At 36.4% G+C, this 16,845-nt stretch overlaps 1 protein-coding gene across 2 annotated transcripts in view; it reads left to right on the forward strand.

Moving 5' to 3' along the window:
- Positions 1-16,845, forward strand: part of TOP2B (DNA topoisomerase II beta) — a 60,578-nt gene that overhangs the window by 19,096 nt on the left and 24,637 nt on the right. For both annotated transcript variants that reach the window (XM_032107805.1, XM_032107814.1), the window contains exons 4-14: positions 1,561-1,624; positions 2,852-2,997; positions 3,404-3,501; positions 4,908-5,120; positions 5,200-5,373; positions 9,848-9,949; positions 10,031-10,168; positions 11,742-11,880; positions 15,040-15,197; positions 15,911-16,036; positions 16,720-16,830. In XM_032107805.1, the coding sequence (XP_031963696.1) occupies positions 1,561-1,624; positions 2,852-2,997; positions 3,404-3,501; positions 4,908-5,120; positions 5,200-5,373; positions 9,848-9,949; positions 10,031-10,168; positions 11,742-11,880; positions 15,040-15,197; positions 15,911-16,036; positions 16,720-16,830 (1,469 nt within the window). The remainder of the gene's footprint in view (positions 1-1,560; positions 1,625-2,851; positions 2,998-3,403; positions 3,502-4,907; positions 5,121-5,199; positions 5,374-9,847; positions 9,950-10,030; positions 10,169-11,741; positions 11,881-15,039; positions 15,198-15,910; positions 16,037-16,719; positions 16,831-16,845) is intronic.

Below are 16,845 nucleotides of genomic sequence, written 5' to 3' on the forward strand. Positions count from 1 at the left end.
AGGGATAATGGTGATAGTTTTCATGGATAATTTCTAGACTTCTGACAGTTTTAAAATAAATAAGTATCATACTGCCATTAAAAAGGACTATGACTGAGGCACAAAAAAATTATTTTTAGGAAATTTTGTCAAAATTCTGAGTTACTGTGACTTACTGGTTGATGATGTTCTATTGGTGAAAGGCACACACTAATCAGCAGTAGAGATGTGGAGTATTTGAATACTGTACTGTCTGCTGAACTGGTATTTTGGCTTAATTGACATGAAATCCTGGGCTTCAGCTTTTATGAAGTTCTGTTGTAAGGATTGGTAGGATTACCTCATGAATTAAATTATGGTCTACTGAGGTCAATTTTGTTGTGACCTTCATTTGGTTCACAACTTCTCCACATCTCTAGAACTATGTTTTACAGCATTACTCTCTTTGAGGCAATAAAGACTATATCTTTACCAGGTGGAAAAGAATGCTTGTTTAATTTTTTTATATTATTTTTAACTTATTACTTAATTTGATAAACACGGAAATTAAAACCTTTAATCACTTCTGTTTTGAGTGGTGCCTCATAAATCTGATTTTTTTGGCTTTTCATGTTAGGGAGAGTCCTTCCATATTGTCCTCTTCAAAAGGAAGATGACTATCCTGTCATTATTGTAGTACTTCATGGCTTATTGCTGCTTTATGTAGCACTAATAAGTGCTCCAGAGAGTGTGGTTTGAGAGCTAGGGGTCAGTGTAATAACCTTATGAAAATGGGACATTTTAACTATGCATGGTTTTGAATTAAACTGCACTTCATGATTTTAGCAAAAGCACCTTGAAATATCTGATCTTAAATTGAGGTCCTTGTCAGCTGTTTAGATAGAGTTGGTGTACTTTGATGATTTGGGGTTCTACCTTTATCTGTTTCATGGATGATGAGATGGATCATCACTGGATGCTGAAAATGACTGTAATGTGTTTTCATGTTTAATGGCCACAGTTGCATTTCTGCTTTCTGTAGTTCGTATACACGGCGGTGCAGTTTAATTAAATTCTGATCAAATGTTAATTTCCAATTACCCTTATTTTCATCCTAAACTGTGTAGACTGTTAGTTAAAAGTCTCTTTTGCTGCAGTCAAAACACTCCCTAATGGATGTGACTTTTTTGGTGGGTTTCAATTTGTAAACTGGTCTGGTGATGCATGTAAGTTTCTAGGGTTTTTCACATACATGCTGCAATAAATATCCAAACAAGGACAACAGGAGAAGAATGAAGTGCTCAGTATGTTAAGAACAGTTATGAGCTCACAAAATACACTTCTCCATTTATTTCTGACCTAGTCTAACTGCTTAAAATAGAGTCAGTAATTATAAGAAGGTTGAAAAATACCTTCTTGTAGATACTTGGTTATATTTATAGACTGCAGTGCTAAGATACAGAATATATCAAAAGAGCTACCAGATTAAGAATATACCTGGACTATTGTAACTGGTGGTGGAATATGTATAAAATCAGTTTTACAGACCAAGAGATTAATAATTGCCTATGAAGTGTTAATTTGTGCTACTTTGTTTCATAGTAAATGCTGCTGACAATAAGCAGAGGGACAAGAATATGACTTGTATTAAAATATCCATTGATCCGTAAGTAAAAGCATGTTTTCATTTGTTTTTCCTGCCAGTGCTATTGCAGTTTAGATTTTTACAAATGATTTTACTAATGAAATTGGATTTATTGAAAACAGAATATTTATGGAATTATTTCCATTAGCTTCATATTTTAAGATGAAGAGGTGAATTAAAAGTGGTTAACAGTAAGTGCTACCATTCTGAAATTATAATAATTGCTTTCCTGAACCATTCATTGATGCTTGATTGAATGAAACTTCAAACCAGAAGATCATAAAATTTATGATAAATTGAAAGCTTGGCAGTGCATAACTATAGCCAGACAGGTTTCTTCACAAATCTTAAATACCAGCTTTCAGGTTTTGTAACACAATTTTGCATCTCTTGAACTTCTATGTTAACTCCTTTAGCATTAGGATAAGACTGTGTTTGAATTAGTCATCTGTATCACACTGAAACTTCATATTACAAATACATCATTACCACTGTTTTTTGAAAATGAATACTTGGAGAGATAATTTTTACTGATAAGTACTGAATTTAAATAGGTGCTGATTAGGTTCCTTTAGTAGTAGCTTTTCAGTGACATTTAACTGAATAATAAATTATTTAGAAACCTAGTTTTCAGACCTAACCTTTAGGCTAAATATTCTGAGAAGTGATTTTTCTACTTTCATCATGGTGTGGGAGGGAAATGGTAAATGTGTAAATCTGCCTGACCTGTCCTGATTTTGAACTCTCTAATACTCGAAAATGAAAATGCTGTGTTGGAGCTAGAAATATTAATGATGCCAGATATTGATGGATTTTGGCACTGAAACATAAAATAAGTCACAATGTTTATCATAACTTGGAAATAACGGTTTTAAATAGATGATAACTTGTCTGGATGGACTTCAATGAAACCTTAAAAGCAACATCTCTAACTTGAGTGTAATTCTGTCACTAAGCTTCAGGATACTGTTGCAGATCATGCTGATAACGAAAGGTCTTCAAACAGATTTTTGGGGGTTTTTTTGTGGTATGGAATACTGTCATGTATGGACAATTAAGCTCCTTCTTCCAAGACATCTAATAAGCAAAAATGAGTGGGGTGTTTTGTAATTAAAATTGTTAGAGCTCTAAGTAAATGTGGTAAGAATATGGTCTTTTGCTATATTTTTATGTAGTTATTTAAACAGGTATGCAGAAGTCTGTTTTCAAGATTGCATTCATTTGCTTAATGTCTTCACTATTTTATAGGGAATCAAACATTATCAGCATATGGAATAATGGAAAGGGGATACCAGTTGTGGAACACAAAGTGGAAAAAGTATATGTACCTGCTTTAATCTTTGGGCAGCTACTAACTTCCAGCAACTATGATGATGATGAGAAAAAAGTTACAGGCAAGACTATTTAATGTGCTTGTTTTATTCAGTTAAGTCATTGTGTGCTTCTTCAGTATGCTTCCCCTCCTTAATTTTTCTCTTTCTGTTTCATGACAGGTGATGACTTAGTTACCGTTATTATAGCTCTTTATTAGAGTAAAAAGGCTTAAAGGAAATATCTTACTTTTCCTTTTTTAATACCAATATTTACAGAGAACTTTACATCTCCAATGTCAGAACTTTACATCTCCAACTCATTATCAAGTAACAAACAACATACTTCTATATTTTAATTGTAATGTATATAAGTATTTAAACACTTCTGCTCCTGAAATGTAGGGAAAAATAAATTTAATAATTTAGGACATGATTTATTATCCTGAATTTAAACTGATCCTATTTTACTCTATGCTGTTTTTTTCAGGTGGACGCAATGGCTATGGTGCAAAACTTTGTAACATATTTAGTACAAAGTTTACAGTTGAAACTGCTTGCAAGGAATACAAACACAGCTTTAAGCAGGTATAGAAGTGTTCAAAATGTCTTTGCTGTAGTTACAGATTTAAAATCTAACACATATATTTTAGGATTATTTAATGAATTGGATAGTTTCTCATTCAAATGGATGTGCAGAGTTTTCAGGCTAGGTTAGTTCAGTCAGTAAAAATTGGTATCCCTATGTGTTAGGCTTTTTGGGTAAAATAACACTTTCTTTGGAGTGTTAGGTGACTAAAAAACCCAAAATTCTATTTCTATTAAAACTAAAGTATGTTCGTGCACATGTGAAAAGGAATATATTCAGTTGAAACGTTTTGAAGTTGCTGTTGTATAATTTGTCAAAAAATCTTTCTACTTAGCTATGCAAACATGGAAACAATTATCTGTGTAATTTTGTATGTGTTAAGAAGCAGATTTTTCAGTGTTTATGTCATGAATTTAATTAGCCCCACATGGACTTAAGTGTAAACCCCCCCCACTTGAACCCATTGCTCATTGTTAGCATACAGACCAAGGGCTGAATGTAATGCGGTCTACTGTATATAGCTTTGAGATGGCCACCTTTCTAAAAGTTTGAAATACTTTGGCAGTATTAGATACCAAAGTTCCTTGGCTTTACAGTCCTTCCCAGCTGGTGGCTTTCTTCTCTTACTTTCTGGACAAGTAATTAATTTCTGGTCATGCTGTCATATCACTACATAAATGATACATTTAATCTGTTATGCCTGTCTCTTAAAATATGTAATATTTTCTGCTGGCTGCCAAAGGGCAAATTAATATTGGTTCGAGTGTACTTTTTGAGAATGACTAAATGCTTTACAACTTAAAGTGCTACGTTTTCCAGTATTTTCAAAATTTGTGAAAATTTATTAGAACTGAACTTCAGTGTATGCTGTGAGCAGACGTTCTGCTTGATCATGCAGATGTGCCCATGTTCTTAGAGAGGGAATACAAGACTCCTGAGTTTAGCCTGTACCCGCTGGGGGGGTTTGTTTTCTGGCACACTGCACGGCCGCCAAAATGGTGTCTTGGAGACTACTGAGTCTCTGCACAGGAACTAATAAGCCTCTCTGTAGAGGTGGGAGTAGCTTGAAAGAGTTAAACAGATGGGTACAAGGACTGTAATCCCAGCTCACTTGTATCTAGTTTAGTAAATTCTGTGGGAGGCTCCATTTGCATCAGAGTCATGTCCATCAATGTAATAATACCTGTATGTTTACAGAAACCACAAATGTGCTATCACCTATGCTTGTGCCTATCTTTGTAAATCAGTTAACTTCGTGTAGTGTTTTACCAGAGGAACTTCTTCTAAAAGAAGTTCATGAGCTTTTTGTTGTGTAACTGTTGCAATCCTAGCATAGCTGGAAAAGGGAATAAAGGAGGAGGATAATGTGTTGTAAACTAACATCTAAAACGTTTTGTTTCCAAAGACTTGGATGAACAACATGATGAAGACCTCTGAGCCCAAGATTAAGCATTTTGAAGGTGATGACTACACATGCATTACATTCCAGCCAGATCTGTCTAAATTTAAGATGGAAAAGCTTGATAAGGATATTGTGGCCCTCATGACAAGACGAGCGTATGATTTGGCTGGGTCATGCAAAGGAGTCAAAGTCATGTTGAATGGGAAGAAACTACCTGTAAGAACATCACTTGATGTATCTTGAGTGTGCTGAGTATTTGGTGCAGAGAGTAGTGACTGTTACCTGTTGCTTGTAGGTAAATGGATTCCGCAGCTACGTAGATCTTTACGTTAAGGACAAGCTGGATGAAACCGGAGTCGCGCTCAAAGTCATCCACGAGGTCGTGAATGAACGGTGGGATGTGTGCCTCACTCTGAGTGAAAAAGGGTTCCAGCAGATCAGCTTTGTAAATAGTATAGCTACCACAAAGGTGAGTGGTTAGATCAAATGGTAAAAATGGAAATGGTAAAATGCATGCTGAGGCTGTGCCCAGTCAGGTGTTTGATAAAAAAGTGAATCTGGGTTGCTATAAATAAATAGGTGAGCTAATCCTCTGCATGAGAGGAACTGGCAGAGCAATTGGATGCAATTAAAATACATTCATAGCAGTATTTCTACATAAGCACTAGTTTTGACAATGCTAGTAATCATTATCAGTGATACCAATGTCTTATGTGAGCATACATGGTGTTGAAGAAAATTACTGGAACTGATTTATTTCTTCCTTTTTAACACATTGTAATGACATAATTCTGAAAGTAAGGTAAAAAAATGTACAAACCCCTTTAAGGCTACCAGTAGCAAGTTTTGGAGGGCAAAAATGACTTTTGGTGTCCTTGAGAAGTGGCTGTCTGATGTATAAAATGGCCTGAAGTGTTGAGATTAATTTTCTTTTATTTGTGTATCTTCCTAAGGATATCTGGGTTTTCTTTGCAACTGTAGTAGTAGTGATATAATAGCAAAGAAAAATCTTAAGTTATGCTAAAGCAGCAATGTGCTCAGCATACTAAATAAAGTACAGCTCGGTGCTTCTCAAATTGTGGGGGTGGTCAGGCACCAAGGGAATCACCTGACATGAACCAGCATAACTCTCATTTATGCCCTTTTGGCATGAACCGGGTTTAGGGATCTGTGATCCACCATGGTGAAAAAAAGTCTTTGTCACTTCTGCTCTTCACAAACTGCACTGGATGAGTGACCCAACAACTAGGCAGTTTAGTTGTTAGATCTAACTGAACATTCTAGTTATTAGAGGTAGCAGATCTAACAAGCTAGATTTAACAAGACTAGAACAAGCAGTCCTAGTAGTTGGTGAGACTGTTTCTAGAGAATCTTAACTGTGAGCTTTCCAAAAGATGGGAAAGATAAGAATTGGTAATCAGACGCTTTGAAACCTGTCCTTGCTCAGATCTCTGTTGAAAGCGTCAGAAGAAAATTCTAATGCTAGCGCAAATGGTTTGTAAGCACCAGTGGTTACACTTAAATCTAGCAGGTGCACAGGAATGTCAGTGTTAATCTTGGTGTTAGGTGATGTGCAGCCAGTGTTTGCTGGGCTATAATTTTTATTATGCAACTTCTTTTCAGTCTCTCACAGTGTAGCTGAACAAATGTTCTGTGGTAACAGGGCAAGTTCATTTCATTGTAGAATAATTGCTTTCTAAGTAAATATTCTACATTGCAATTAAAAACTTTGTCAAAACTAGGGATGACAAATCTGGTAGTTTAAGGGTTCCAACTTTGTTTTAGTTCAGGCTCCTTTGTGCAACATAAAAAAGAAAAATAGCATGACCTTAAAGATGCGGACAATACTTTTATGAGGAAACTGGCAATGTAGAGAAACTCCATTACGCTTGATACTAGGCTAAAAAAAGTGTTTGGAAATACTGAATACTTCCTGACTCCTAAGTAAAACATATTGCATACACTTACTCCAAAGATTTTGAATTTTACTCTTCTGGATCAATTTTCACATAATGCAGTTACACATACATTGTTATTATATATTCTTTTGGAATATGCTCAGAAAAAAGTTCTGTTTATTCTTCAAAGGTAAGTGTTGTAATTTCTAGTTTTCCCCACTCTCATGATCCATGCCTTACATGTGTGACTGGGTGTGGGATTTTTGGGGTGGTGAACCCCTTTCACTAGCAATTGATGTGCAGCTACCCACTGACGGGACATAATGTGTAGTAATTAGCTGCCTCAGCTGCCTGCCCCCTTAACTGCTAACAGGTGAGGAGCTCATTCCAGCTGTTAATTATCACTGTTTGCTGAAAGCTTTTTGTTTCTGCATCTGGATAAATTTCAGCCAGCCATAACTTTCCCCCCCACCTTTTTTAAACTTGCTATAAATTCCAAACAATTTTTTTTTGGGTTGCTGGTGTGGTTTTTTTTGAGGGGTGTTTGGGAGGTCAGGCAGTATGTTGAGGTGCAACTCCCTTGTTTAGTTCTTGTAAATTTGTTACCTTGGTCAGCTCCCCATTTATTCAAAATTTTGCCATAGTAGACCGCCACAGACTTCAACTTCAAGCTCCGATACAGCATTTGAAGGAATGTTTACAGCTATGAGAGTTGTACAGATAACCTGTAGTGAGACTTGTAAACTGATTAAATGTGGTCTTCTCAAGTTCTGAATTTCAAATAGTGCCTGTGGTAGAAATTGTAATAGAAAGTTCAGCTATTAACATAGCAGTGTAACGATAACTTTAATATGGTGGCACTGTTAACTGTAATACTACTAATCATTTTAGCAGAAATGCTGAGCCTACACAGTTGCAGTGTTAGAAGGTAGACTTGCATGGAGGGAGAATCCCAACCTGTTAAAATTTGCTGGAGTTCAGCAAGAAATTCAGGATCATTGTGGATTTTGGATTTATTTTCATAAAATAAATATAATAAAAAAAAAAGAAAAAGAAAATACGATTGAAATTGCATAACTAATTAAATGAAAACTTCAAATTTATAGTTAGCTTCTGAATTTTTCTACCATATCAACCATTTATCTGTCCACAGAATTTAAATATGGCTCACCTCCAAATAGATGGAAACTGTTGGCTATGATAAGAGTAGAATGTGTATAGGAGGCAGTCAAAGCTTCATTTTTAAGATTTTTGTTAGCACTTAATTAGAGACCTTTGCATCCTGAAGTTTGCAAGACTGGGATTCTGTCGTTACCGTCTGGAAAAAGAAGGTTATGCAGTTCTAGCGCTCTTTTCCCATAATTCAAAAGTTGTAGTAATCTTTGGCAGCCCTCTGGACTCGGAGAGTATTTTTGCCTTTGTGTCTTGTATGGAATTGTTCTGACAGCTGGGGCAGTTCCAGGCTGTTCTGGTCCCATAGTGGGTACATTTGCCACCTGCTGGTGAAATGGTTGGGAGGGCCCCAGCTCTGAGCTCTGAACATCCCTCACTCACAGCTGCGCACTTAAGAGTGGACTCGGGAATGGGGAACTGCTGTAATAACTAGTGTCTCCTAAGAACAAGAATTACTGGTAAATTGCTGGTTTTCTTGATATGTCAGATGCTACTTCTAGCAAAATTTAAAAATTGCTAAAGTTTTAAATGCAAAAATATACTGAGATGTTCCGGTAAGCACAAGTTTTCAGTAATGTGATGAGTAAAAGAAATGCATTTCAAGACTGCCACTCAAGTGTGGAATGATTTTGAAATGTGTAATTTGATATTTTGCTGTAAGAGCTTTTCTTTACAGTTCAGAAATGGATTTATTTTTCTTTAAAGTGGCAGGATATTGATAGATGAGCTTTCAATTGAACTCTCTCTCTGTTGAAACTCTGTCATCCATATGTGGATAAAAACAGTTGTGTTCTAATTTGACAGCTTTTGGGGTTTGGATGTGGGTTTTTTAGTTGGTTGGATTTTTTAGAAGAAATGCCATGAGAAAAGACTTTATATGGTGCTTCTAATGGTTTGTGTTGCTGTTCCAGTAGATGACTCTAGGAACTGACAGAAACCATAGATGGGTTCTTTGAAGTGCAAGTACTGGTTTGGTTATGACTAATAATATTTACTAGCTTAACCATTTTGGTTTTATCTACTCTGTTTTTTTGGTTTTTTTAATCTCTGTGTTCTGCATGAAGCTGTGAACACAGCTGCTATCCCATCAATTCAACTTCTTTACATCTTCAGTCTTTTCAGATGCATATACTGCCTTAAAATGTAGAATCCTAACTTTTGGGGTTTGATTGCTAGTTGTTTTCCTCTTTTTGGCTGCTGTTTATTCTTGGTTTTGTTTTCTCTTACTTATTTCTTATCTATCCTATACTTCCTCGTACCCATCTAAAGCTTTTTTTCCTTCTCAGTTCTGTTTTAAAAACAGCTTTAAAGAAGGAGCATTTTTCTGTTTGTGACTTCATGATGAAGGTCTCCATAGCCATGTGTTGTTTATTTTGTCTGTCCTAATGCAGACTGGTCTGAACAGGAACCAGTATTTAGTCTGTATTTTTTGTAAGGTGCTAACTTATCTAAAGCAAAGGTGACCTGTGTAAAATATGGAGTGTTGAGTTTGGTATGTTTTCACTTTATGGGATATCCCTGCATCACTCCACTTTTTGTTACAAGATTTCAGTCAAGTATTATGAACTTCCTATGACAGCCACTAGAATTTAACGTTTTATTAATATTTTGGCCTTTTTCTCTACAAATTTAAAAGGAAGGCATTTGAGTAATTGATGTTTTAACTTCTGTCATCCTCACTTGAATGAAGACTAAATGATGTGGAAGAGAAACTTTAAAACAGATTTTTCTATCTTATGCTGCAACTCAGTGTGCATGGATTTCTATATTTGAGTATGACTACAGGAATTTTGTTAGTGCAGCTAAAAGCTGTTAGGAAATTCAATGGCTATTTTGTTTATTGTTTGTTTTTTTTTCTCTTCTCTCATTCAGGGTGGTAGGCATGTTGATTACGTGGTGGATCAGGTTGTGGGCAAACTGATAGAAGTGGTGAAAAAGAAGAATAAAGCTGGAGTTTCAGTCAAACCATTTCAGGCAAGTAGCTTTATACAAAAATATTGAAAAAGTTGAATGTGGGAATTTTGTTGAGTAAATTGGTTTCTATGTTTTCAACAGGTGAAGAACCATATATGGGTTTTTGTTAATTGCTTGATTGAAAACCCATCATTTGATTCCCAGACAAAGGAAAACATGACATTGCAGCCTAAAAGTTTTGGGTCCAAGTGCCAGCTATCTGAGAAATTTTTTAAAGCAGTAAGTAAAGCCTTTTTTTTTTTTTTTCTCTCCTCTGTGAATCAGGAATTGACACACTGGACCAAGTATATGTGTGCTTTGTAGCAGAAGATTAGGTATAGTTCATTATGTACTTCAGTGACATTTGCATACTCTGGAAATGGGGTGAAGGAACTTCTGTTCATTCTCTGGTCTTAATAATGGATGCAATGACTGTGTTTTGACTGTTGCCCTGGATTTCAAAGTGAGTTTCACCTGATCAACTTGTTTGTTGGAGATTCTGGTATTTACATGGGTGATATGAGTTGGACTCTTAAAATCTAAACATAGTCATTGACCAATGTTTTTCGTGTTAAAATATTTTTCTGAACTTGAGAATATTGTATACCTTACTCTTTGGTATCAGTCCTGTTTCACTGGAGTGAAAAGAGAGGGAGAGGATATGTCACATTTACTTGTTCTTCCAGTAATCAAGGAAATGCAAAATGGTGCCTGTAGTACTCAAGGTGATCATTATTGTCGAGCAGCAAGTTTAAAAAATTTTCTGTAGATGGGCTAAGAATTTCTGTTCTAAATGAATGTATTTGTAGAAATACATCAGAGAGGGTTTACCTCTACTACATTTTCATACAATGAAGAGAAAGTAGAATTCTGTTAGCCAGAACTCTTTATAATAAGTCCTATTTAGCACCAGTATCCTAAAATGAAACTCCAGTAGTAAGGAGAACAGTGCCACTGCTAATACTCCTGGCATCAAAACTTTACTGATTGTATAGTGTTTTATTATTCTAATTCTATGTTATGGGTGACATTCCTATAGAATTTAGAGGGGAAAAAAATAACCCAGCAGTCTTGTATAACGAAATCTGAAGAATGAATGCATGCTGTATTACCATCAGCAGGTTTGATTTATAGTGTTTCTAATATTCCCGGGAGTAAACACTGATTTCCAGATGCATTAAATGTGCTGCACAATCTCAACAATGAATGCTGTATTATGGGGGATAATTAAAAGCCAAAGCTCACAGTATTTCACTCCATCTGTGTTTTCTTTTGATGTGAAACAAAATCTAAAGCAGTTTTAGTTTAGAAAATATACTCTATGCTATTTTTGTTGCAGATGTGTTTCTAGAATCAGTATCAGATTATCAAGTGGTTGGTAGAAAGCTCATTCTCAAATAGTTTTGGTTGTCTTTCAGCCATTTTCAGTCATTTCCAAAGAAAAATTAAATGGTTGTAAATATCCTGTAAAGATTCTTTTTGCTCTCAAAATCCAGGAAACAAGTGCTTAGTACCTAAAATGTCTCAGCGCATCAACTACACAACCTCTTGTTAGGTCTCAGACCTCCTTTGCTCTTTCCATCAGTTATGTAACTGGTGGAAAAGGAAGCTCCTTTTGTGTTGTGTTTTGGTTGTAAATGCATGAAGTGCTAAATAGTAAGGTGTGTGTTAATTCCTTGACCTTTCATATGTTGCAGTTTTTAAAATGTAGAGGACTTTAGAAACAGTGTTAATGATTCAAAACTGAGATGTAGGAAATCTGCTATCTGAAGCTTTATTTTACTCATCCACAATTCTAATTTGTTGCTTGTAGGCCTCTAACTGTGGTATCATAGAGAGTATTTTGAATTGGGTCAAATTTAAGGCACAAACTCAACTGAACAAAAAATGTTCATCAGTGAAACACAGTAAAATCAAAGGCATTCCGAAACTGGATGATGCTAATGATGCTGGTAAGAGCACTTATTTTTAATTTCTTTAATGTTTCATAAATTTTTCACAGACATGACAATTTGAAACCTGACTTTTATTTCTTATCCATATGTGGTTTTTAATAAAAATCTTTCTTGTTTCTAAACCTCCTGGAGCTAGAATTCAAATGTGATGGTGAGTTTGGTATCAGGAACACTGTCCTCTTTAGGGAAGAGAATTAATAACACTGAACAAAAATGGCAGTCTAGGTTGGTATTGGGAGGGTGTAAATCTCCTAACTGTGGTTTCCTGCTAAATAGTGTTTCCAGTATTCCATTTTGGAGGTGAGTAGTCTTCTTGACCTTTCTAATGTAGAAAGATCAGAATCTTTATAGGGTCAGAAGCTGTAGGAAGTAAATCATGTAGTGTTCAGACCTGAGGGAACGGTTCAAGAGACTTTTTTCATTAGACTTTAAATGCCATTAGGCTCCTGTCTGGGAATATAGGGCAAACTGGCAATCTCTGCTGGCTTGCTTCCTCAGCACAGACAGGGATCAGGATCAGCTGGCAGTCTTTGTGCCAAGAGCAATGAGATGGGAGTTGTTCTGGAAGGATTTGAGGGGCACACGTGGCTAAAGAGCTCAAAATGTTGTCGGTCTGTGTTAATTTTAGTTGGGTTTTAATACATCCTCACATTAAGCAAAGGTAGGGAAATTGAAATGAAGTAGGTGGGTGGGCTGAGTAGCTAAAAGCATGTAAGACTGATAAGGAGGCTTGGTTTTGGTTGGGTTTTTTGTTTGTTTTGGGGGGTTTTTTTGTGCTTCAGCATCCAAACCAGAGATGACTTGATGAGATGATGATAAGATGCTTCTAATTTTCCTCCCTTTCTTGTTGGTTCCTTGGTTATTAATTTTTTTAATGGAGTTTCTTCAGTATTTAATTACTTTTTTATTTATTCAGATGTCATGTTTTGCCTCAAAAGTTGATAGTTGCATCTACTCTAGTATTTTGCCTGTGGAATTTTCACTCCTTACTCAGATATATGTCCCTGATATTTTTTTTTTGCTGAAAAGATTGTGTGCTTGGAGAAATGATATGTTTTCATGGATATCAAGCCTAGTGCTCCTAGCAGATATAATGAATGATTTTGGACACACTTTCTTCGTAGTTTTTTTAGCTCTGCTTTGGAGACCAGGCTTCAAAATAATTTCTTACTCATTTTTTTGACTGGGGGTGAGGGGAAGGGAGAATCTCTAACAGGGGAGCTAATAAAATTTTCTACTGCTTTTCATCCTGAAACTTCCTCAGCTAAGAAGGCATGTAGGGATTCATTTGGGCTAAAGCTTTGCATGGCTTAAAGGCCTGTTACCCAGGTATTTCTCTGATGCCTAATTACTGTTTCATGTTGAGGGAACTCTTCATCTGCTGAGGAGGCTTAGCCAGGTATTGGTTTATTGAAATTCTGGAAGATACTGGATTTCTGACATTGAAGGCATTGCACATTCTGGGTGGACACAGGAAGTGCAGCAGGGAGAGAACAGGCTCTGGCCACAGACACATCTGACTTTAGTTATTCCTCTGGTTTTTAGATTTTATCTTTACTTCAAGAATGAATTTGTAGCTGAGGTCCAGCATCCACAGGTTTCTTGTGTCCCTGGTATCCCTGAGCGTTTTAGTCATTGCCAGTTTGCTTAAGAACAGGAGAGAGGTGTATCTCTAGAGTGATGCACTTGCTGCAGATTTCTTCCCCCTTCTCTGTAAAGAAAGAGTCCTATACCTGGTCATTCTTGCTTTCTTGTGATCTTGAGCAGCTGTACATAATTCTGTGGCTTGTTGGAGGAGAAGTAGAAATCAAAGCAAAAATTAAGAATATAGGATTGTAAGGGAGCAGCTAGATTACTAAATCAGGTGAAGCATAAAAGCATTTTTTGAACCTGTCAGTTCATGTAGTTTTGTCTTCGAGTTCTTTAGAGCTATGCTCAGCAAAATACCTGGAATGTTGTATTTCCGTGAAATTAATTGCTACTGATTGCATCCATTCCAGAAGAAAGTCAACCTGGGTGACGTTCAGATGTGTTTTCTGTAGTTCATTTATGAAAAATATTGGCTCTTATATATTCTAAAACAGCACACTGGTGTTTTTCTAAGTATTTGGCATCCACCTTGCTGGTAGGTAGTCACTGACAGTGTGAATAACTGCCTTAGATTGTATTAAGCCACACATCTTGATTCAGAAAACCAAAGATGCTGAATGTAAGTTCTGTGTAATAGGAAGTATGGGCTGGTTTTTACCTACCAGGTAAAGGCAAATTACAGCACACATTTTAAATGCCAGTATATTCAAAACTTCCTTATTAGCAGTAGGTGAGACTCAACCAGCTTGAAGATTTTTTGGATTCTTTCTTAACATAGGCCTTGATAAAATAGCAAAAATACTTAATGAACATTTGCACTGTTTTAAAAGGGTGGGTTCCTTTTTTCAACCTGCTTGTTATTTAGAACGTCTATTCCACTGCTGCAGTTGCAATAGGCAGAACATAAATGTCATTCCAGTTTTGAGCGCACAGGCAACAAGATGCTGTGTCTTGTAGAATCAAAATTACACTGTTAGTAAAGATTTATTTTTCTGTTTGAGAAATTTGTGAGGTATAACAAGTGCAAATGTTCTCATCGTTTGAGCTTTTCTGACATGTTCTTCGTACAGTTGTCTGGCTTTAGATGATAGACAATAAAAAAAGGAACCCACAAAAGTGTGATTTAACAAATTACTTTTTAAAATATGCTGTGAGCAAAGGGAAAATGCAGAATGGGAAATAACTCCTGTATGTAACTCAGGCATGCATAATGTATGTGTATAAGAAATTTGCAGCTAGCAAAACGCAATGGTAAAGGTAGAGAAGCAATCTGTCCTTTTTTGTGCAGACATGTAGCAACCATTATATAAGATGTGCCGCCATTGCATCCTGTTTTGCTCCTTGTCCATAGCAATCCATAGTATGCTATGTATCCTTAGCAAGGATACTCATTGCTGTGCCATTTTAGTGGTATGAAGGCCATCCCTAGGAAGAGAAATTCAGCCTACCTAAATCAACTGATGAGAGGAGATTAACTATAGAGTAGGAAGAATTAAGCTGTATTTCTTTCATTTGAGTTACACGTCCTGGCTTTTTGCCTTCCCTCTACTTCTTCTTGGCCTGCAGGTGGCAAACATTCCTTGGACTGCACATTGATATTAACAGAAGGAGACTCGGCCAAATCTTTAGCTGTCTCTGGCCTCGGTGTAATTGGTAGAGACAGATACGGAGTCTTCCCACTCAGGGGCAAAATTCTCAATGTCCGAGAAGCTTCTCACAAACAGGTATGTAGTTCTGTCCTTCTCTTTCTGCTGACAAATGGGTGTCCTCCTGTTTATTCTTGATTTCTAGATTTACACCTTCATATTTTAATTTTAAATTTTTTCATGAGTTTTGTGACTGGGATTTCATAGAGTACCAGCTGTTTTGAAGCCTGAGATAAGGTTTTCAATATTAACTGTAGTAGTGCAGTACTGGGATGATAAAGTTCATTTCTTCACAAGTGAAAGGAAATCTTGCTATGACTCATATTCACATTTCACATGAGTACTTAAGACCCCTAAAACTTTGTATTTTCTCCATTGCCATGTGATTTCATGGACTCACAACATGAGTCAGCAGCCAGCAGCATTACCTCATCACATTACTGCTGTTGCCACCCATAATTTGTCTGTAATAAGAGGTGTGCTGCACATGCCCATAAAAACAGTGGAGAAAGAAGGCACATTTGTGAGATGACTTTTTGTTACACCTGCAGTTTTCTCCCAGCTTTCCCAATCCAAAGTGCTCTGTCTGTAGTGGAGAAAGAGAGTGGTGCAGTCTTGAGAATTTGCAAGTAACAGAAGAAATCATTACAAGTGCAAAGACTTGAAGGGGTGGGAATAAAAAGCTTATAAAGTTGAGGTCAAGGTGCATTGAAAAAGTATCTATAAAGCAAGACTGAGATGTTTCTGAACCTCTGCTTTTTACACTGGCTGCAAAAATAACTTTTGTACAGATTATGGAAAATGCAGAAATCAACAACATCATCAAAATAGTTGGACTACAATACAAGAAAAGCTATGAAGATCCAGAATCTCTGAAAAGTTTGAGATATGGAAAAATTATGATCATGACAGATCAGGTAAGTCTGAAATTCACAGGTTTTAATCTACAGAGCTTCTTACAGTGTGTTTTGCTGCAATTTCATAGGTTATGAGATTTCTTTAAGGGATTAATTTATTTATATATATTGTTTTGGTTGCTCTAAAAGCACAACTGAACTTTGCTGCACAAAATAGCAAGAAGCCGAAGTATTAATAAAAACATACTACTGATAATTCAAAAATATGCTGAAAGTAAGGACAAAAGTAGACAATAAATGAGGTGGTATTGCTAGCAAGTCAGGTAGAGACAAGAATGTAGGCAATTATTTTTGGAAAATCTCATGATTGAGCTATCAAGCTTCATGCCACCAGTGAGAACTGTGGCCAGGTTCGGCTTTTTTCTGCAAAAATTCAACTCTCTGGTGTCTAGGAGAGCTGTCTAGCTCTCAGCAAAAACATGCCACAGGCAGAGAAACTTTGAACAGCAACCATGCACTTGGCTTGGAAGAGATCATTAATAGCTCAGGGACAGTGACATTCACAGGTGGTTATTTCATACCCAGGTCCAGTTTGGAATCCAAATTAAAGCCAGCTGTTCCTTTCTATGCTTTCTATCATCAGACATTGTGTTGATGTATTCAGGCCACTGAGTGGGTTTTTTGGTGGTTTTGGGAATCTGGTATTTTGTAAGATTGCCTCATGTTATCGTGTTCTGATTCAGGATCAGGATGGATCTCACATAAAGGGCTTGTTGATCAATTTTATTCATCACAATTGGCCATCACTGTTGAAACACGGTTTTCTCGAGGAATTCATCACCCCTATCGTGAAGGTATGGGTTCTGTTA

The sequence above is a fragment of the Corvus moneduloides genome, chromosome 1 (genome assembly GCF_009650955.1).
Source record: "Corvus moneduloides isolate bCorMon1 chromosome 1, bCorMon1.pri, whole genome shotgun sequence".
Lineage (NCBI taxonomy): Eukaryota > Metazoa > Chordata > Aves > Passeriformes > Corvidae > Corvus > Corvus moneduloides.